The following is a 23,101-nucleotide window of genomic DNA, read 5'->3' on the forward strand; positions in this document are numbered from 1 at the left end:
AAACATCTCCTGAATATAAGCATGAACAACTTCTTCCTGAACGTATCTCCTCAGGCAAGAGAAACAAAAGCAAAAATGAACAAATGGGACTACATCAAGCTGAAAAACTTCTGTACAGCAAAGGACACCATCAGCAGAACAAAAAGGCATCCTACAGTATGGGAGTATGTATTTGTAAATGACATATCCAACAACAGTTAGCATCCAAAATATATAAAGAACTTACATGCCTCAACACCCAAAAAACAAATAACCCGATTAAAAAATGGGCAGAGGATATGAAGAGACAGTTCTCCAAAGAAGAAATTCAGATGGCCAACAGACACATGAAAAGATGTTCCACAGCACTAATCATCAGGGAAATGCAAATTAAAACCACAATGAGATATCACCTCACACCAATAAGGATGGCCACATCCAAAAGACAAACAACAACAAATGCTAGCAAGGATGTGGAAAAAGGGGAACCCTCCTACACTGCTGGTGGGAATGTAAGCTAGTTCAAACATTATGGAAAGCAATATGGAGGTTCCTCAAAAAACTCAAAATAGAAATACCATTTGACCTGGGAATCCCACTCCATGGAATTTACCCAAAGAATACATCTTCTCAGATTCAACAAGACATATGCACCCCTATGTTTATTGCAGCACTATTGGCAATAGCCAAGATATGGAAGTAACCTAAGTGTCCATCAGTAGATGAATGGATAAAGAACATGTGGTACATATATACAATGGAATATTATTCAGCCATAAGAAAAAAACAAATCCTACCATTTGCAACAACATGGATGGAGCTGAAGGACATTAAGCTCAGTGAAATAAGCCAGGCAGAGAAAGACAAATGCCAAATGATTTCCCTCCTTTGTGGAGTATATCAATGAAGCAAAACTGAAGGAACAAAATAGCAGACTCAGAGACTCCAAGAATGAACTAGTGGTTACCAAATGGGAGGGGTGTGGGAGGGAGGGTGAGGAGGGAGGGAGAAGGGGATTGAGGGGTATTATGTTTTTAGATCAGCTTTTACAGGAAACAATGTATCCAAAGAATTAAAAATAATCAGAAACACACTTTTACATTTACTTTCATTCACTTTTCAAGATGCAAGGAGAAAGCTCAGCTTAATTTTTTTTAATTCATTCCATCTCTTGCCCATAAAACCCAGTTTGTGCTTAAAAACATATAAAACAAAAATGGTATTTCATGTTAAAATCTTATCTGAGAAGTTAAGCTCAAAGCAATCAACAGCTCTCAGTTTAGCTTCCCAAATACAAAATTAACACGAATACAGCTCAGCTCTTCCTTTTTCTTATGATTCAGTAATTCAATAGCCAGTGTCCCTTCAGATTTTTGTAAAACATGTGTTGTTAGACTTTTAATTTCTGTGTAAAGAGGAATCAGGCAAGAATAAAGAATATCACATCCTTGAAAATCTATGGCTGAGACAGAGAAGAGTGAAATACACTTAAACTAATAATATATACTAAAGGACACTGTATCTGACATAAAGTAGGTACTAAATAAATACTATTTGTCTTTAGGAACTTTTGCTCAAACTTGCTCAAATTTTATTGGGAAAGAATTAAATACCAAGTCAGTATTTTTCAGAATTTTGTTTTTCCATATTCCATAGCAGCATTTTTACATAATTCAAATAATTCTTTTGCTCTTCTTTAAAAGCTGGCATCCATCTGTGCTCCCTGGATTCTTACCTCTACTTCTCAAAGTGCACTGCTTTGTTTATGGTGTTAGAAGTGTCCTACATTTCTGTTAACCCACTCATGCTATGACAAAGATAAAGCCCGAGGCACTTCCAGACTAACCCAACTCCAGTCAGGATCCATCAAAGGGAGTATTTACGCCTTTTACAGGTTACTGGGCCACAACCTTGATACCTTCATATTTTAAGAGTAGGGAGAAGTTAAGTTCCAAACTGCAAAAGAAAACCTCTAATCCAGTGTCTGAGCATTTGTTTTAAGCGCTTATAAACTTACTTTTAAAGCAACAGGAAGAATCAGCTTGCCAAAATCAGAAGAAAGAAACCTTAAGCAATTCAAAACATTATACTGCACTTAAGAAAAAATGTCAGTAACGTTTATACTATGTAAAAATCACTTATTTCACAGAAACAATTTTCATTATGTATTACATACCTAAACAATTAAACACAGAGGCAGGAAAAATAGTTTATTACTGACTAGACAGTGTTTTGATTTTTTTTTAATTTAGTTACTTGGGTATTACTAATAGTTTAAAGCAGGAGGAGATTTAAACATTATCTTGTCTAAAATGTAAGGTTTTACTGAGGAAACTGAGCCTCAGAAGAAATCTCTAGATAAGTCATGTTAAGTTAGAAGGGAACTTAACAAAATACACTTTTCTCTACCCAGTTTATGATCATTTCAATACATATATTATTCTTCATATAAAATCACAAGTTTCTTTACTAAGTAGCTTCCACTCAAATGCAAAGTTGGTAGATGTAAACCACCAAATCCACGAAAGGCAGTAAAAGTTAGCAAAGTGATGAGAAGACCAGAAAATAAAGACAAGATGATTGCCCAAAAGTATACATAATATAGAAAACAGGCTAAAGAGAAGAGGTTTAAAACTATATATGCATATAAGAAAAAGTGATTAATTTTAATAGTATATGCATATCTCCTGCCAAAAAAATAAACTGTATTGTATCAGAATTCTCATATATTTTTCCTACTTTTTTAATACCATTATGAAGCAGTATTCCAGAAAATTTTTAAGTTTTGTTAGGAAGAAAGAATAACGGAATAATGCATTATGCTTCTCTTCAATGACAGCTGCCAACAAAAGGTGTAAATTAAAACATATCCAACTTTAGAATCTCATGGTGAGCTGTACTAAGGATCACTACTATACAATACTTAAAGTTTTTCTCATACTAGACAAATACTCTTGACTAAATCCAACAGATATTCATTTATTCTAATTTCCCATCTAGATCAATACTGAACTATGATGATATTCCATCATATTATATAAAACCAAGACTTGAACAATAAAAAATTCGCATTTTATGAAAGTCACATAAGCAAAATTCCAAATGAAACTGCAGTACACTGGTATGATGCAAGCCTGAAAAACATAACAGTTAAGCCAGGAATGGCAGAATATGACATGTCATTTACTAGTATCAAAGAGAAAGGGAAGGGAATCAATCACAACAGACAGTCCCTGGTACATCACACACACTTTCATATGAACATGAGGACTGAGAAAGAACAAATTTTCCACAATTATTTAAAAAGTCATGCATCCTGGATAATGTGGGGGAAGGCACGGAGAGGGCTGTGCAACACAGAGAAGACAAGTAGTGACTCTACAACATCTTACTACACTGATGGACAGTGACTACAGTGACTGTAATGGGGTTTGTTGGGGGGACTTGGTGAATGGGGGAGCCTAATAAACAATGTTCTTCATGTAACTGTAGATTAATGATACCAAAAAAAAAGTCATGCATCCCACAATACAACAAATCTATCTCTACTTACTAAGAACAACTGCTAAAGAGGATGAGCTGGTTCAGACAATACAATATTTAAGCTGAAATTTTATTTCTTAATATTCTAATGTACTTCATTATCCATCAAATTGAACAAGTATCAATAAGCTATTGATACTTAACTTTTTCTAATTCAATTCTATGGTGAGGGCCAGACAGGAACAAAAGTATTAGTTACATACTTGCCCTGTCAACACTTTATCCTTACAAATGTACTCCCTTCAAAATCCTCCATTTATTCATTTACTTACACATTCAATATAACCTAAATGGCCACCATCTTCATAAAAAATATAACTACAACTCAGCTTCTGCTGAGTTCACAGGAACTTGAACTGCTGAGTTCAGTTTCACAGGGAACAGAGAACATACACATGTAAACAAAGTTATGATACAATATAATGAACACTTTAAGTGACATACATATTGCTAAGTGACCTTACAGGAAGAAGCAATGCTCTGGGGGCATATCACTCTGGCATTCCATTATCAGAAGCAGTTTCTGAAACTGACAAAACTGATTCTTAATTTCTCAGCAAAGTTATGAGGTCTTTGACCTTAGTATCTAATATCAAAATATTTTAATATTCTAATGAATATTACTGAAGTGTGTTTCAGAACACTTTTTTCAAAAACTACAGCACTGCCTCACATACTTTCAAACAACTTTAAACTTTATTTCAAGAGCAATAGTTTTTCATTGAATTTTTAAGAATGGACTTTGGGATTGAAGAATCTCAACATTTCTTCATTTAACATTAACATCTGTGACAGTTTAAGGATTGGATTAAAGATGGCTGCGTGAGAGGAGAGACAGAGGCTTCCTCCTAAAACTGGATACAATTGGAAAATATAGTTGGCGCAACTAATCCTGAGAGAGCAACAGGAAAGAGGACGGCACCAGACTGCATACACCTGGAGAAAAGAGCAGACCTCACCGAACGGGGTAACGTACCAGAGCTGTGGCTCCGCAGGACCCGAGCCCCTCCCCCACCCCAGCTCACCGGCGGGAGGAAGGGAAATGAAGCAGGGAGGGAGTGCAAGGCTTGGGACTGCTGAATACCTAGCTCGGGATATCTGCTCTGGGCACACAAACCTACATTTCATAGTGCTTTCATGAGACTCACATGACTATTGGGTTGGAGAGTTAATACAGGCAGAGTTCCTGGGGAGACTGGGATTCTGGCTGCTTGTGGAAAGCAGGGATCCATATCTGGCTGCTCTGGGACAAAAACTTATAATCTGTGTGCCCGGCCCACTGGCTCAGGTGGTGGAGACAGGCACAGCAGCTGGGAAGCGGGGAACAGCTCTTTCCTCTCCCGGCAGGCACCAGTACCACTCCCCCGCGACCCCCAACATTGCTTCAGGGGCTGAGCAGCTCCAGAGACTACAGCTTCTGGACACTAGAGGGCGCCATATACAAACATGAAATGCCAAAGGAACCTTGTCCATAGTAAAATTATGAATATAACTCCCAAGAAAGATTTAAATGATATGGACCTCTTGACTCTTCCTGAAAGGGAGTTCAAAATAAAAATTATCAGCATTCTAATGGAGGTACAGAAAGACATCCAAGAACTCAGTAATGAATTCAGGTTGGAGATCCAATCATTGAAGAGCACAATGGAGGTTATAAAAATCAGACTGGATACAGTGGAGGAGACAATAAATGAAATAGAAACTAGAGAAGAGGAATACAAAGAAGCTGAGGCACAGAGAAAAAAAGGATCTCTAAGAATGAAAGAATATTGAGAGAACTGTGTGACCAATCCAAGCAGAACAATATTCGCATTATAGGGATACCAGAAGAAGCAGAGAGAAAAGGATAGAAAGTGTCTTTGAGGAGGTAGAAGCTGAAAACTTCCCCAATCTGGGGAAGGACATAGTCTTTCAGGCCATGGAGATCCACAGATCTCCCAACACAAGGGACCCAAGGAAAACAACACCAAGACACATAGTAATTAAAATGGGAAAGATCAAGGATAAGGACAGACTGCTAAATGCAGCCAGAGAGAGAAATAAGATCACATACAAAGGAAAGCCCATCAGGCTAACATCAGACTTCTCAGCAGAAACCTTACAGGCCAGAAGGGAGTGGCATGATGTATTTAATGCCGTGAAGCAGAAGGGCCTGGAACCAAGATTACTTTATCCGGCAAGATTATCATTTAAATTTGAAGGAGGGATTAAACAATTTCCAGATAAGCAAAAGCTGAGAGAATATACCTCCCACAAACCATCTCTACAATCTATTTTGGAGGGACTGCTATAGATGGAAGTGTTCCTAAGGTTGAATAGCTGTCACCAGAGGTAATAAAACCACAGTAAAGAAAGTAGAACAGCTAATAATGAAGCAAATGCAGAATTAAATTAACTATCTCCAAAGTCAATAAGGGATAGACAAAAAGTACAGAATTTGATACCTAATATATAAATAATGAAGGAAGAAGAAAAAGGAGGAGAAATAGAAAAGAACCTTTAGATTGTGTTTGTAACAGCATACTAAGTGAGTTGAGTTAGACTCTTAGATAGTAAGGAAAGTAACCTGGAACCTTTGGTAACCACAAATCTAAAGCCTGAAATGGCAATAAGTACATACCTATCGATAATCACCCTAAATGTAAATGGACTGAATGCACCAATCAAAAGACATAGAGTCACAGAATGGATAAAAAAACAAGACCCGTCTATATGCTGCTTACAAGAGACTCACCTTAAACCCAAAGACATGCACAGACTAAAAGTCAAGGGATGGAAAAACATATTTCATGCAAACAATAGGGAGAAAAAAGCAGGTGTTGCAGTACTAGTATCAGACAAAATAGACTTCAAAACAAAGAAAGTAACAAGAGATAAAGAAGGACATTACGTAATGAAAAAGGGGTCAATCCAACAAGAGGATATAACCATTATAAATATATATGCACCCAACACAGGAGCACCAGCATATGTGAAACAAATACTAACAGAACTAAAGGAGGAAATAGAATGCAATCCATTCATTTTAGGAGACTTCAACACACCATTCACTCCAAAGGACAGATCCACCAGACAGAAAATAAGTAAGGACACAGAGGCACTGAACAATACAATAGAACAGATGGACCTAATAGACATCTACAGAACTCTACACCCAAAAGCAACAGGATACACATTCTTCTCAAGTGCACATGGAACATTCTCCAGAATAGACCACACACTAGGCCACAAAAAGAGCCTCAGTAAATTCAAAAACATTGGAATTCTACCAACGAACTTTTCAGACCACAAAGGTATAAAACTAGAAATAAATTGTACGAAGAACGCAAAAAGGCCCACAAACACATGGAGGCTTAACAACATGCTCCTAAATAATCAATGGATCAACGAACAAATTAAAATAGAGATCAAGGAATATATGGAAATAAATGACAACAACAACACAAAGCCCCAACTTCTGTGGGATGCAGCGAAAGCAGTCTTAAGCAGAAAGTATATAGCAATCCAGGCATATTTAAAGAAGGAAGAACAAACACAAATGAATAGTCTAACATCACCATTATCAAATTTGGAAAAAGAAGAACAAATGAGGCCTAAAGTCAGCAGAGGGAGGGACATAATAAAGATCAGAGAAGAAATAAATAAAACTGAGAATAATAAAACAGTAGAAAAAAATCAATGAAACTAAGAGCTGGTTCTTTGAGAAAATAAACAAAATGATAAGCCTCTATCCAGACTTATAAGGAGAAAAAGAGAATCAACACACATCAACAGAATCAGAAACAAGAAAAATAAATATTACAGGTTAAGATCCTAGAAGCTGTGAAATTTTTCTATGGCCAATAATAGAAGGATGACCTGAATGTTCCTTAAAATGCCAGTGTAATTATTACCACAATAATAACTGAGGAGGAGAGCAAGTCATGAATGTCAGCTGAAGGGCTTCAGCAGCACAGGGGTGCGATTAGGGCTGCTATGTCCCAGACCACAGCTCCATTTCAAGACGTTTTTCTCCTATATCCACCACAGGCAAGAGGCACCTATTTATGCAACACTATAAAACTCATAGAAAAGCTCAAACTATAGGCAGCAGCATCAAGGGAAGCTTTCGCAGGGTTGATACATACCTGATCAAGTTTTGAAGTTTATTCAATCAGTTTTTTTTTTACTAGTTTAAAAAGGAAGAATATATTCAATTACATCTATTCTCTTGTTCTCCCTCACTCCCTTTCTCTAAGTGCCTGCACATTGTATACACACTCAATGAATTCGGTTGCCACTGCAATCAGTTTTAGCTGATTTTGCTTAAATAAGATTAGAAGTGCGTGTGTACCATTAACTTCTCCGTGGATCTCCTCTACTCTCTTTCCCCTGGCTTCTCTCCCTAGTGCCCCATTAGTACAGACACTCTTTGCACAGCTAGATAGATACATTCTGCCTTTCCCCAGTTCTCTCTGTCTTGCCAAGTCTTCAGAAAGGATAGTGAGAGGATAAAAGGGGAATGAGAATCTGGACTCAGAACTACAGCAGGCTGACTTTGCCATTAGAGCACTGGAAAGAAAAGAGCTTTTGGAACAGCCACACAATGAAGAAGAAAAGTCAGCAGGTCATCCATCAGGCTTTCAAGTCTCATCATCAAACTGGGAAGCAAGGAGCCCCTTGGTCCCCAAAAGGATGGCCAGGAAGATATGGTCAAATCTACAACAAAACTAAAACTTCAGCAGCAAAGTTTGTGGGTCCAGCTGTAATGCTGCTGAGGGAGAGACTCACTTATTTCCAGAGGACTCTGATGTGAAAATAAAATTGGGCCAAGAAGGAGGCTGGGCTGAACATTAAGTTACCCATCACTTATCACTGAATTCTCCCATTTAACCCCAGAGGCTCAGAAAATGGGCTGTTTTATCAGGCCAGAGGGATATCCTACCTTTGTAGCAATGGAATGGTGAACCACAGAAAACTTCAGAATAGACTTTTTGAAGTCAATTAATATTCTGAGATGTTCTTGCTCAGCTCGAGATCTTGTTTCCTCCATCAGCCTCCCATGTACCTCCCCTTTGTGGGGACTGGAGAGTGACATCAGAATCACAACTGGTGACATCACTGTCACTATAGCAACAGCAGTGAGGCTACCAACAATTGAGTTGCCATAGAACCAGAGGAAGAGGGAAGACTCAACTCCAAAGCTCTTGCTTAGTCTGGAAGAACTAGCCTTGCTTTCTCCCAACTAATTTTCCCCTAACTCTAATTTTGGTAAGGAATAAGGGGGAAATTTTGTCAACGGATTCAACCTAATACAAGATACATGAGTTAACCCAGGTTAAATATGGGACTAAAGCATAATTTCCAAGAAGTGAAATCTCTCATCAAGGACACAAGATAAAGATTAAAATTGTTAATGAATTAAAAAAAAAAAGACTTTAACATCTGTAAACCTGAGCTGTGTTACAACCTTTCTTATTTAGGAAACGTGGAAGCCAGGTTGAAAGAAGTTTGTTCAGGTGCTTAGGCATAAACAGCACAAAGAATGACTTTAATACTGAAACACACAGAGGCTATGCTAGTACCCAGAAATGTAAGTCATTAACTGTCTAACTAAGCAGAACCCTTGTCAAATATATTGCTCTTTGTAGGTCTAAGTTAACTGAATTTATTAAATTTATTAAATTATTTTTATTTATTAAATTTTTTAAATTATTTTTATTTATTAAATTTATTAAATTATACTGATCTGCTTCCAGGGGATTGAGACCCACTACCTAATCATGAGAAACAAACTATACTCAATATTTTTTAGATTAAAAATAGATGACAGGTGTAGCCACAAAGCCACCGTACACATTTTATAGGCTGGGCAGCTAACTGTAGTCCAAACATCCCAAAACTATATTCACATAAAGCTTGACCTTCCTAACAGCACACTGCTGCTCTGCTATAATCACTTTTCTTCTTTTTATTACATATTGTGATTAACCAAATAAACCAACAATTTGTTTATAGATACAAATCCTGTTTAGGTGATACTGTAGTATATTCAAAACTAAATTTTGTGTACAGTGGAAGAGGAGAGTTAGGAAGAAATTGTAACTATACCACCCAGGTCATTTTGTAAGCCTATTTCAAGGAAAGGGAGAAATAAAACTATCAGATCATCAGTTTTAACTAAGGTGTATTAGAAGGTAGTTAACAAATGATTTAGGGCACAAATTCTGAGACAGTGTGAATCTACAAGAATAATAACTGACAAGAAAAAATAAAATGTCCAAATTTGAATCTATTCCAGAAAATTTGTTCATAAAAATAAACAAAACAGATGTAAGTTAAAAGTACCTAATATAACCACTTCCACACAGCATGAGATTTCCCGGTACCTTGCTGAGAGCCTCAGCAAAAGAAATTCTCCCTTTGAATATCCAAAGCATTCTATCTAAAAAACACAGTATCATATTCTCTTATACAATGACTTATTATGCACATCTTGTTGTCCCTATTAGACTGATGTTTGTTTTATGTTTCTATCACCCACAGCCTCAACTAGGTAATTTTTAACTATCAATCAATAAATATTTTTTGGGTGACTAACAGAGTGCACTCACATGCTTGCTCACTTGCTTTCTTTCTCTCTCTCTCTCTCTCTCTCTCTCTCTCTCTCTCTCTCTCTCTTCTCACACACACACACACACACACACACATAGAAACAAAAGAAGCCAGGAATTTGGTTTTGCCACGTGCTCAATATGAATTAAGTGATAGAACTAATAAAAATCTAATGATTTATAGGAATGTGATATACAAACCAAAAGCAGCTAGAATCTCAAATTTTCCTTGTGGCAATTACACTGTACTTGAAATATATCATAAAATTTATTTTGAGATGGTCCTAAACACTTAGGAAGGCTTATTGATTACTTATTATTTCACAGTACTAATAAAGAATTGGTAATTAAAATTTCTGAAGTTAAGGGTCATAAAAATTTACATGAATTGCTGCCCCTAAAATTTTTATCTAGAAAACAGACCCTGAAATGAATATTCTTTCCTACTTCAAATAGAAGTAGGATATTTTATAATTTGAAAGTACTTTTTTCTAAAATGATCACCACTTTTTAATATGGAAAATAAGTTAATATAACTAATACATTCACTTCCACTTGGAAAGTTTCATAGCACTTCTTATCTCATTTTTCACCCATTAATATCTTTCTTAAGCAGCTGTCATACATAAATATCAGCCAGGGTGCCTACCTGTGAAGAACAAATTAACGGAAAAATAAACAAAAAATATGGACATGAAAAGGAAGAGTGAACAAATCAAATGTCAATGGCACATATAAGTAATTTAAAATTTCAGAGTAAAGTGAAGGTAAATTTTTAAAGAAGTAGAACCTGATTGTGAATTTTAAAATATGAGGATTTAAGATAAATGACACAGAGAACAAACAGTATATGGCATATTCAGCAATCAGCAGATATTCTGGTTGAAACAAACAAACACTTAATGTTGGGAAGAGGAGTAAAGTTAGTTTAGAATAATAAACTAGAATTAATTTACAGAGACTACTGAAAACCAAGATAAGAAATGTGGCTTACAATCATTAACTGCAGCTTTTAGAGCAATAAGCTAACATGAAAAAGGAAGCATTTAGGAAGAGTCATCTTGTAGTCATATGTAAGATGGCTTTATTGATAAACAGAATGGAAGTTGGGAAACCTATTAGGAGGTGAATAATAAATTAGGGTTACACCAGTAGAAAAAGGAAAAAAGGAATAGATGTACTAATTACAGCAGGCAAGGCAAGAGAGTCTAACAAACACTACTTGAAGATTTTGTATCTAAGTACCCCAACAAACAGAAAAAAATATGGGTTTCGAATCAGCCAGGTCTGGCTCTAATTTGTGCTGTGTAATTTTAAAGAACTTATTTAACTTCTCAGAGCCTTAGTTTGCTCAGATATAAAAAGATATTTACCTTGTTTGGGTGTTGAGACAATTAAATAAGAAAATGCATAAAAGCACCTGGGCCCTTGGAACACAACCGGCACTAAATAAATATGACGTTACCTCTCTCCCTCAGCTTCCCATTCTTTATCCCTTAACAAATCTAAGAATTGAGCAATACAGTAAGTAGTCCACAAGTTGTCATTTCAGAGCTCATAAAACTGAGTTAATGAGAAATTAAATGACTAATTCAATGGCTTACAACCAGCTACTTTCACTGTTGGCACTAGTAGATAAGATATACTGGCCATAAAATATATAAAAAGTAGTGGGCATAGAATCTTCTTTAAAGATATGTCCTCTAATAATACAATTAAGAATCTGATCCCTAAATTTAAACACATTTGACCTCTCCTTAACAATACAAAAAGGGCAACCCATTTTAAAAGAAATTATTTACACACACACACACACACACACACACACACACACCACCACCACCACCACCACCACCACCTCCCCCACCACCACCACCACCTCCCCCCCCCCAAAACTCCAATGTAGGCAGAATTTCCAAATGGGAACCTTTCCATTAGAGGAGAAAAATAAGGGCATAAATTTCTTCTTTTACATAGTCAGCAATAAATGTACTCACCTTCCATGGGCATGGAAATTTAGACGTAAAAACTGGTCCTCATGTGAGACTGCTCTTTTGGCACGCTGGTGTTTTTGGTGTAATGAATCCACATCATAAGACAATCCTTCATAATGTCTAATGTATTTATTTAAAGGATTTCCATACTGACCTATAAAAAATAAAGTTTGAATTAGTATCATCTTGAAGGCCCATTCTCATTCTAATATGATTCCATGATTATTCAAGTATCTATGAATATATATGAAATATCTCACTAATGCTAGTACTTTACTTTCAAGTACATTTATTTCAAACTTATTGTAATGGAAATTTTAATCATACACAAAAGTTTGACTGTCACCCATAGGTTTGTCTTAAGATGTCCTTTATCACACTGAAGATGTTCTCTTCTATTCATACTTTGCTGATAATAATCATCAGGAACAGATATAGACTTTTGTCACCTGCTCTTTCTGCATCTATTAAGATGATTATATGCTTTTTTCTTTGTAGCTTATTAATATGACTAATTAAATTGATTTTCTAATAATAAATCAACTTTGCATTACAGAAATAAATCCCACTTGGTCATGGTATATTATCTTTTACAATATTATTGGATTTGATTTGCAATAATTTGGTTTAGAACTTTTGTTTTATCTATACTCATGAGAGACACAGTATGTAGTTTGCCTGCACTGACTTTGTCAAATTTTGGTATTGGTAAAAAATGAATTGGGAGTATTACTGAGACAGAGACCATGGATGTAGTCAAGAGTAGGGTGAGGGCCTCCAGAGGGGGCAGGGCAGGATATTTGCAGTCAGAGCAAAGTAACTACATGCAAGGAAACCTCCCTACTAAAACTCTGTTAAACATTGAGCTCTAGAATCATTCTTCAGTGAGATCAGTTAATGTTCCCCAGATAAAGAAGAGTAGCACATGTTTTATTATGCTAACCATTTATAATCATGTGTAAGGTTCACTTTAGCATACTAAAAGGCCCAGGCCTATGTGCTATCTCTCCTCCTTCAGATCTGATGAGGTAATTTTGCAAACTTAGCAACTAACTTAGCATGCAGACCCAGCTGTAGACGGCATAGTAAAAGGCAGGAAGAATTCCATCTTAAAGATAAGGTTGCATTTTAACACCTAGGAAGTTCAAGAGGCAAGATTCTTTAGCAAATAGACAATACCTCAGCCCACCTTGGGGGCTGGGCAGGCAGCCTTCTGATGTGCTCCCAGACCAAGGCGCCTGTGTCCCAGAGAGAAATCAAGGCAGGAAATACCTTACGTTAATTTTTAATATCAGGGACCACTTAACAAGTCCACACCCCTAAACTCTTTTTCACATTCTCAACAAATCCTCAACTGCCTCCAAATCCCCTAGACAACGCACCACTACGGACTCTCTTGTCCCCTCCTGGTGTGAGCCGGGAGCTCTGTCCTTTCACTTTATCTCTACATAAAAGCCTGTACCTTGCTCTCCTACTTTGACTGTTTGTGAAGCTCATTCTTCGGCTCCGCGAACAAGAACCCTGGCATCATTACCTCCTCTTCAATTTTCTGGACAAATTTATGTAGAATTGGTATTATTTCCTCCTTAAATGGTAGAATTCATCAGTAAAGCCATCTTGACCTGGAGTTTTTCTTTGTGAAAAAGTTAACTGTAATTTCAATATCATATATAAAGAACTATTCAGCTTCTCTACTTCTTTTTGAGTGAACTTTGCTAAGAATTTGTCCATTTCACCCAAGTTGTTGAAATTATGGAGATAAAGTTGTTCATAATATCCCTTTATTATTTTTTATCTTTTAAATCTGTAGTAATATTACCTTTCTCATTCCTGATACTGGTATCTATCATCTTCTCTTTGTTCCTGATCAGGATAGCTGGAGACTTACCAACTTCACTGATCTCAAAGAACCAACTTTTATTTCCTTTGATTTTTCTTCATTATTTTTCTGTTTTCTCTTTTGTTCATTTCCACTTTCATCATTATTATTTCTTTTCTTCTTCTTGGAGTTTAATTGCTCTTCTTTTTTAGTTTCCTAAGGTGAAATTTAAAACCTTTCTTCTTTTCTAATCCAATTGTTTAGTGCTACAAATAAAGCAGTTTACATTGCTTTAGCAGCGATCCACAGATTGTTGTGTTACCACTTATTTCATTCTGTTCTAAATACAAGAGACCCTTGAGCAACATGGGTTTGACGTACACAGGTACATTTATACACAAACTTTTTTTTTTTAATACAGTGAAAATACTTTGGGAGTTGCCACAATTCGAAAAAACATTTTTTTCTCTAACTTACCTTATTGTAAGAATAGAGTATATAATATATATAACGCACAAAACTGTATTGATTATCAGTAAGGCTTCTGGTCAACTGCAGGTATTAGTAGTAACTTTGGGGTAAGTCAAAAATTATATGCAGATTTTCAACTGCACCAGGGGATGGGCACTCCTAATCCCCATGTTGTTCAAGGGTTAGCTATACTTTCTAATATCCCTTTTGATTTTTTTCTAGATCCATTTGCTTTTTAGAAGTCTGTTAATTTCCAAATACTGAGGACTTTTCAGTTGTTTTTCTATTACTGACTTATAATTTAATTCCACTATAGCCAGAGAATATACTTGGCATATCAATTCTTTTAAATACACTGAAACTTATTTTATGACCCAGAATATGGTCTATCTTTGCCAATGTTTCATGTGGGCACTTAAAAAGAAGTATTCTGCTGTAATGGGTGAATGTTCTAGAAATGTCAATCTCTTCTTACTGAGTAACATGTTCTATAAATGTCAACCAGGCCAATTTAATTGACAGTATTGTTCAAGTCTCCTATATTCTTACTGATTTTCTATTAACCTATTCTACTATGAGAGGGGTACTGAAATCTCCTTCACTGTGACTCTATTTCTTCTTGCACTTCTTTGCTTCATTGATTTTTTAAGCTTATTCACAATTACATGCATAAACGTTAATGACTAGTATGCCTTTTAGACTAATTAATCATTAGCAAATGATGTTTATTCTTTGTAATATTCCATGTTCTAAAATCTACTTTGATGTTAACATAGCCATTCTATTTTTTTTTAGTACAGTATATGTTATAGCTTTTTCCATCCTTTTAACCTATTTGTGTCTTTATATTGAAAGCGAGTTTGTTGTAGGCAGCATAGTTTAATATTCTTCGTTATCTAATATGATAATGTCTTTTAACGGAGTGTTTAGATCATTAACATATAAAGTGGTTATCAATGTGGTCAGGGTTAAATCTATCTTGTTACTTCTATTTGTCTCATCTATTCTTTATCCCCTTTATCCTTTTATACTAATTATTTTATATGATTCCATTTTATCTCATCATTATTTTATTTAAAAAACTCTGGTTATTTTAGTGGTTTGCTTTAAGGCTTACAGTATACATCCTTAATTTATCCCAGCCTACCTTGAAGAGATATTATAACACTTCAGAGATTTAACCTAACATTAATATAATTCCATTTCTCTCCCCCTGGCCTTTAGGCTATCATATATTTCACTTACTTATATTTTATATACTCCACAATACACTGGTTTTGTTTGGGCTTTAAACAATTATCTTTTAAAAACATTTAAGTTCGAAGAAAAAAATCTTCCCTATTTATCACTTCTAGGGTTCTTAATTCCTTTGTGTGGATCTGTATTTCTATATGGTATCATTTTCCTTCTACAATGACTACCTCTAACATCTCTTCTGCTGGTGAAGAACTTTTCCAACTTTTATATGTCTGAAAGTCTATCTTGTGTTCATATTTGAAATATTTTCCCTGGGCACAGAATTCCAGGCTGACAAGTTTGGTGTGTTTTTTTTCTTTAAAAACTTGAAAAATGTTGCTCCATCATCTCTTTTATTAGTATTCCTTCTGAAAAGAAATCTATCATCCTTATCTTTGCTCCTCTGAATATGTGTCTCTTTCCTCCCTAGTTGCTTTTAAGATTTTCTTCTTTATCAGTGGCTTTGAGCAATTCGATGGTAACATGCTTTGGTTTCTTCCTGTTTCTTGAGCTTTGGTTTCAGCAAACTTTTTGGATGAGTGGGTTTAGTTTTTCAACCATTACTTCTTCAATTTTTTTTTTTAATTTTTCCACACAACCCCTTTCCCTCAAGGATGCTGATTACAAGTATATTAGGTCAATCTCTTCCCACAGCCCACTGATGGTCTTTTCATATTTATTAAAAATTCTGTTTTCAGTTTCACTCTGAATAGTTTCTATTGCTGTCTCCTCCTTCACTAATATTCTGCAATGTGTAATCTGTTGTTAATGCCATCTAGTGAACACAGAATTCCGGTGTACTTTCCATTGAGAACACCCATAGTTTTAATCACTAAAAGCTAGACTTGGATTTACATCTCTTATGTCTCTACTTAGCTTTTTTAACATGAAACACAGTCATAATAACTCTTTTAATGTCCTTGTCTGCTAATCCTAATACCTCTTATCAGTTTTGGGTTGGTTCCAATTGATTCATTCATTACCCTTCTCATTATGGATTGTGTTGTCTGCATCACTGCATGCCTCAAAATCTTTCCCTGAATGGACTCCAGACATTGTGTAATTCACCTTGTTGGGTGGTGGACATTTTTTGTATTCTTATAAATATTCTCAGGCTTTGTAATGGGCCTTGGAAACAGTCAAATCCTTCTGGGTCTTGTACTTAATGATTTGCCAGGTGGGTCTGGAGCAGTGCTTTGTGTAGGGCTAATAAATCCCCACTACTGAGGCAAGACCTATCTGAAGACTCTATCCATTACTCGACAAAGCATGAGTTTTTCCAGGCTGGCTGATGAAATCAAAGCACTATTTCTGCCCTATGTGAGCATAGCGCTGTTTCTTTCCCTGGCCTGAGGAAGATTCCTCAAATGAGTTCACACTGATCAATACTCAGCCAAATACTCCAGGAAAACTCTCTGAAGATCTCAGGGATTCTCTATATATATATGCAGTACTCTTCATTCTGATATTTTCTGTCTGCCAACTGTGGCTGCTTTGGTCTCCCCTGACTCTAAATTCCATCTTCTCAACTCAGAGAGTTCTTTGGCCTCCCACTCATAGCACTGCATGCAGATGGACATCTCTCAAGGTAGAAAGCTGAAGCCCTATAGATCTCACCACTTTTGTTTCCACTCTCACAGGGATCACTCTCCTTTATCACCTGGTGACCAGTGTCTTAAAAAACATTTATTCTCTGGTTTTGTTCCTAGTTCTCTTGGGTTTTTTTCAGGCAGGAGGATAAATTTAGTACTGATTTCTCCATCTTCACCAGAAGCAGAAGTCAAAAAAGCAGTGATTCCTTAACAGATCAAGTAAAAAATTTTCCCTAAAGAAAACTGCCCTCATTTATAAGACAAATAGAACACCAAATTAAAAAAAACTAACAGACTTCCTAATGTGCTGCATAAAGCCTAAGTGTCCCATCACTAAATTTTGTTTATGCAATCCGTGGCTAGTTATAATACAGTTAAGGATATAAATTCTTAAATAACCTGAGGATTGACTGTACAAGGTAAATATTACAATACTGAACTATGCAAGTAAAAGCAGTTAAGAGAGAAGATTTTTTGGTAAGCATTTCTTACTAGAATAAAAAAACTATCTGGCTTTGAATCCCATTACCTTCATTTATTAGCTTTTTTACCATTCAAATGGAGAACTCACCTTCAGTTTCCCATGCTTAAAATGGAGAGAAGTAGAACACCTCTCTCTCAAGGCTGTCACCTGGATTAAACGACTTAAGCCATGTGTGGCAATTAGCAAAATGCCAACCACACAATAAAGGCTAAATAAATTATTCATTATTATCCTCATCTCTTCCTTCTCCTCCACCTCTCACGTTTGTCTTTGAGACCTATATCCACAAATTGAGGCCATAATTCAGGAATAAAGACAAAAATGGGCTTGAACTCTGACACTTCATGGCCATTATTATATGAGCTTGGTAATTAACTTTTTTTAAATTTCAGGGTTTTTTTTAAATCTGTAAAATAGGGACAACAATGACTACCTTATTAAGGGCATGCAAACTATTTAACAAAAAGGCTGATATGAAAGATCATTCAATTTCTACTATTGAGACACTTCATCATACTCTTGAATGCACAGCTCTCGAAAGGTAACAACAATGGAATCCAAAACTATCTTTGCAATGAGCAAAGAAAATACAGTGAAGCCAAGGTATAATGGATAATAAAGCCCTCTAGCACAGAACTTTAAAAAATCAAGGCTAAATAATGGAATCAATTATTCCCCTAATGCATTTCCCATGTTCTTTAAAAATATTTTAAGTTTAGACTTGAGTTTTAAAAAATACCCCACACAAGAGAAAATATCAACAAGAAAATCAAGAATGGGGAAGTTGAAAAGTACTGGGTAATTTCTTTCATTTTGAAAATCAAGTGTAGGATTTCCATTGGATTACTGAATTTTATTTCTTTCAAGTGGACTGAGTAGCTACAGCACACTTGGTTTTGCAAATTTACTGCTTCCACTCCTTTTTCAGCATCAAGAGAGTCAACTTTTTAAGTCACAGTTCAGATAAAGTATTTTTCCATTTCTGATAACTTAAAACTAGAACTATTGCTGTTCTGGTGGAACATACATGATAAAAGCTCAACTATTTGCATGGATGGAAGCAACTACTGGGAGAGATATTAAAAAATTCATCTCCATATAGGAATTCAAAGATGGCGACATGAGTAGAGCAGCAGCAATCTCCTTCCAAACCACATATATTTTTGAAAATATAACAAATACAACTCTCCCTAAAAGAGAGACCAGAAGACACAGGACAACAGCCAGACTACATCCACACCTGCGAGAACCCAGCACCTCACGAAGGGGGTAAGATACAAGCCCTAGCCCGGTGGGACCCGAGTGCCCCTCACCCCAGCTCCCAGCAGGAGGAGAGGAGTCAGAGCGGGGAGGGAGAGGGAGCCCAGGACTGCTAAACACCCAGCCCTAGCCATCCGCACCAGAGTGCAGACACAGTGCATTCGTGGGGTGCTGGAAACTACGGAAACAGGACAGTAAGACCTGTGAGCGGGTCCCTGCAGCCGGCGCCCCAGGAACAAAGAAAAGCGAGTGCTTTTTGAAAGTCTTAAAGGGACAGGGACCCCACAGCTGGATGGGAGCGTCCCGGGACACTTAGCCCAGCAGCTGGGAATCCGGGGGAACTCTGGGCACCCAAACCCCCTGTGCAGCAGGGCGGCTCGGAGGCCCCTCATGGAGATAAACACCCTCCCGGCCGTTTCCCCTCTGACACAGCTCCACCATATCAGAGCAGCAGCCCAAGGCAGGCCAGGCCCACAGCAACTGTGGAGCTAAACTACATAGCGGCCAGGCAAGAATCAGAGGCCCAGTCTGTGCACAGCTGCCCAGCACAAGCCACTAGAGGTCACTCTTCTCCCAGGAGAGGAAGGCCACAAACCAACAAGAAGGGACATTCTCCCAGCCGTCACTCGGCCCAGCTCCGCAAACTATCTCTATCGCCATGAAAAGGCAAAATGTGAGACAGACAAAAATCACAGAGACAACACCTGAGAAGGAGAGAGACCTAACCAGTCTCCAAGAAAAAGAATTCAAAATAAAAATCATAAACATGCTGACAGAGCTACAGAGAAATATGCAAGAGCTAAGGGATGAAGTCTGGAGGGAGATTACAGATGTCCAGAGGGAGATTACAGAAGTGAAACAAACTCAGGAAGAATTTATAAGCAGAATGGATAAGATACAACAGGCCATTGATGGAACTGAAACCAGAGAACAGGAACGCATAGAAGCTGATGCAGAGAAAGATAAAAGGATCTCCAGGAATGAAACAATATTAAGAGAACTGTGTGACCAATCCAAAAGGAACAATATCCGCATTATAGGGGTACCAGAAGAAGAAGAGAGAGAAAGAAGGATAGAAAGTGTCTTTGAAGAAATAACTGCTGATAACTTCCCCAAACTGGGGGAGGAAATAGTTGCTCAGACTATGGAAGCACACAGAACTCCCAACAGAAGGGACCCAAAAAGGACAACACCACGACACATATTAAAATGACAAAGTTCAAGGACAAGGACAGAGTATTAAAGGAAGCCAGAGAGGAAAAAAAGGTCACTTACAAAGGAAAACCCATCAGGCTATCATCAGACTTCTCAAGAGAAACCTTACAGGCCAGAAGAGAATGGCATGATACATTTAATGCAGTGAAACAGAAGGGCCTTGAACCAAGGATACTATATCCAGCACAATTACCATTTAAATATAAAGGAGGGATTAAACAAACACCACACAAGCAAAAGTTGAGGGAATTCACCTCCCACAAACCACCTCTACACAGTATTTTACAGGGACTGCTCTAGATGGGAGCACTCCTAAAAAGAGCACAGAACAAAACACCCAACATATGAAGAATGGAGGAGGAGGAATAAAAAGGGAGAGAAATAATCATCAGGCTGCGTTTATAATAGCTCAATAAGTGAGTTAAGTTACACAGTAAGGTAGTAAAGAAGCTAACCTTGAACCTGTGGTAACCACGAATCTAAAGCCTGCAATGGCAATAAGTACATATCTTTCAATAATCACCCTAAATGTAAATGAACTGAATGCACCAATCAAAAGACACAGAGTAATAGAATGGATAAAAAAGCAAGACCCATCTATATGCTGCTTACAAGAGACACACCTCAAACTCAAAGACATGCACAGATTAAAAGTCAAGGGATGGAAAAAGCTTTTTCATGCAAACAATAGGGAGAAAAAAAGGTGTTGCAATACTAGTATTGACAAAATAGACTTCAAAACAAAGAAAGTAACAAGAGATAAAGAAGGACACTACATAATGATAAAGGGCTCGGTCCAACAAGAGGATATAACAATTATAAATATATATGCACCCAACACAGGAGCACCAGCATATGTGAAACAAATACTAACAGAATTAAAGGAGGAAATAGAATGCAACGCATTCATTTTAGGAGACTTTAACACACCACTCACTCCAAAGGACAGATCCACCAGACAGAAAATAAGTAAGGACACAGAGGCACTGAACAACACACTAGAACAGATGGACCTAATAGACATCTATAGAACTCTACATCCAAAAGCAACTGGATACACATTCTTCTTAAGTGCACATGGAACATTCTCCAGAATAGACCACATACTAGGCCACAAAAAGAGCCTCAGTAAATTCCAAAAGATTGAAATCCTACCAACCAACTTTTCAGACCACAAAGGTATAAAACAGAAATAAATTGTACAAAGAACACAAAAAGGCCCACAAACACATGGAGGCTTAACAACATGCTCCTAAATAATCAATGGATCAATAACCAAATTAAAATGGAGATCCAGCAATATATGGAAACAAATGACAATAACAACACAAAGCCCCAACTTCTGTGGGACGCAGCAAAAGCAGTCTTAAGAGGAAAGTATATAGCAATGCAGGCATATTTAAAGAAGGAAGAACAATCCCAAATGAATAGTCTAATGTCACAACTATCAAAATTGGAAAAAGAAGAACAAATGAGGCCTAAGGTCAGCAGATGGAGGGACATAATAAAGATCAGAGAAGAAATAAATAAAATCAAGAAGAATAAAACAACAGAAAAAAATCAATGAAACCAAGAGCTGCTTCTTCAAGAATATAAACAAATAGATAAGCCTCTAGCCAGACTTATCAAGAGTAAAAGAGAGTCAACACACATCAACAAAATCAGAAACGAGAAAGGAAAAATCAGGACGGACCCCACAGAAATACAAAGAATTATTAGAGAATACTATGAAAACCTATATGCTAACAAGCTGGAAAACCTAGGAGAAATGGACAACTTCCTAGAAAAATACATTCTAAGACTGACCCAGAAAGAAACAGAAAATCTAAACAGACCAATTACCAACAACGAAATTGAAGCAGTAATCAAAAAACTACCCAAAAACAAAACCCCCAGCCAGATGGATTTACTTCAGAATTTTATCAGACATACAGAGAAGACATAATACCCATTCTCCTTAAAGTTTTCCAAAAAATAGAAGAGGAGGGAATACTCCCAAACTCATTCTATGAAGCCAACAATACCCTAATACCAAAACCAGGCAAAGACTCCACCAAAAAAGAAAACTACAGACCAATATCCCTGATGAACGTAGATGCAAAAATACTCAACAAAATATTAGCAAACCAAATTCAAGAGTACATCAAAAGGATCATACACCATGGCCAAGTGGGATTCATCCCAGGGATGCAAGGATGGTACAACATTCAAAAATCCATCAATATCATCCACTACATCAACAAAAAGGACAAAAACCACATGATCATCTCCATAGATGCTGAAAAAGCATTCAACAAAATTCAACATCCATTCATGACAAAAACTCCCAACAAAATGGGCATAGAGGGCAAGTACCTCAACATAATAAAGGTCATATATGATAAACCCACAGCTAACACCATACTGAACAGCGAAAAGCTGAAAGCTTTCCCCCTGAGATCAGGAACAAGACAGGGATGCCCACTCTCTCCACTGTTATTCAACATACTACTGGAGCTCCTAACCACGGCAATTAGACAAAACAAAGAAATAAAAGGAATCCAGATTGGTAAAGAAGAAGTCAAACTGTCACTATTTGCAGATGACATGATATTGTACATAAAAACCCTAAAGACTCCACTGCAAAACTACTAGAACTAATATCGGAATTCAGCAAAGTTGCAGGGTACAAAATTAACACACAGAAATCTGTGGCTTTCCTATACACCAACAATGAACTAATACAAAGAGAAATCAGGATAACAATTCCATTCAAAATAACATCAAAAAGAATAAAATACCTAGGAATAAACTTAACCAAGGAAGTGAAAGACCTATACCCTGAAAACTATAAGACAGTCAAGAAACCTTAAAGAGGACACTAACAAATGGAAACTCATCCCATGCTCCTGGCTAGGAAGAATTAATATCGTCAA

At 36.8% G+C, this 23,101-nt stretch overlaps 1 protein-coding gene across 3 annotated transcripts in view; it reads right to left on the reverse strand.

Annotated features, from left to right (window-relative positions):
• The window catches only part of ADAM10 (ADAM metallopeptidase domain 10), a 145,270-nt gene that overhangs the window by 93,152 nt on the left and 29,017 nt on the right, over window positions 1-23,101 (reverse strand). Inside the window, exons 1-2 of one of the 3 annotated variants that reach the window (XM_037020967.2) lie at window positions 13,929-14,172; window positions 12,113-12,263 (exon numbers count right to left, since the gene is read on the reverse strand). In XM_037020967.2, the coding sequence (XP_036876862.2) occupies window positions 12,113-12,263; window positions 13,929-13,959 (182 nt within the window). In that variant the 5' untranslated portion in view covers window positions 13,960-14,172. Of the gene's footprint in view, window positions 1-8,446; window positions 8,468-12,112; window positions 12,264-13,928; window positions 14,173-23,101 lie in introns of those variants that run through there. The other 2 variants (XM_017654155.3, XM_073211907.1) reach the window with 2 other exon arrangements.

Source organism: Manis javanica, chromosome 8 (assembly GCF_040802235.1).
Source record: "Manis javanica isolate MJ-LG chromosome 8, MJ_LKY, whole genome shotgun sequence".
NCBI classification, from domain to species: Eukaryota; Metazoa; Chordata; class Mammalia; order Pholidota; family Manidae; genus Manis; species Manis javanica.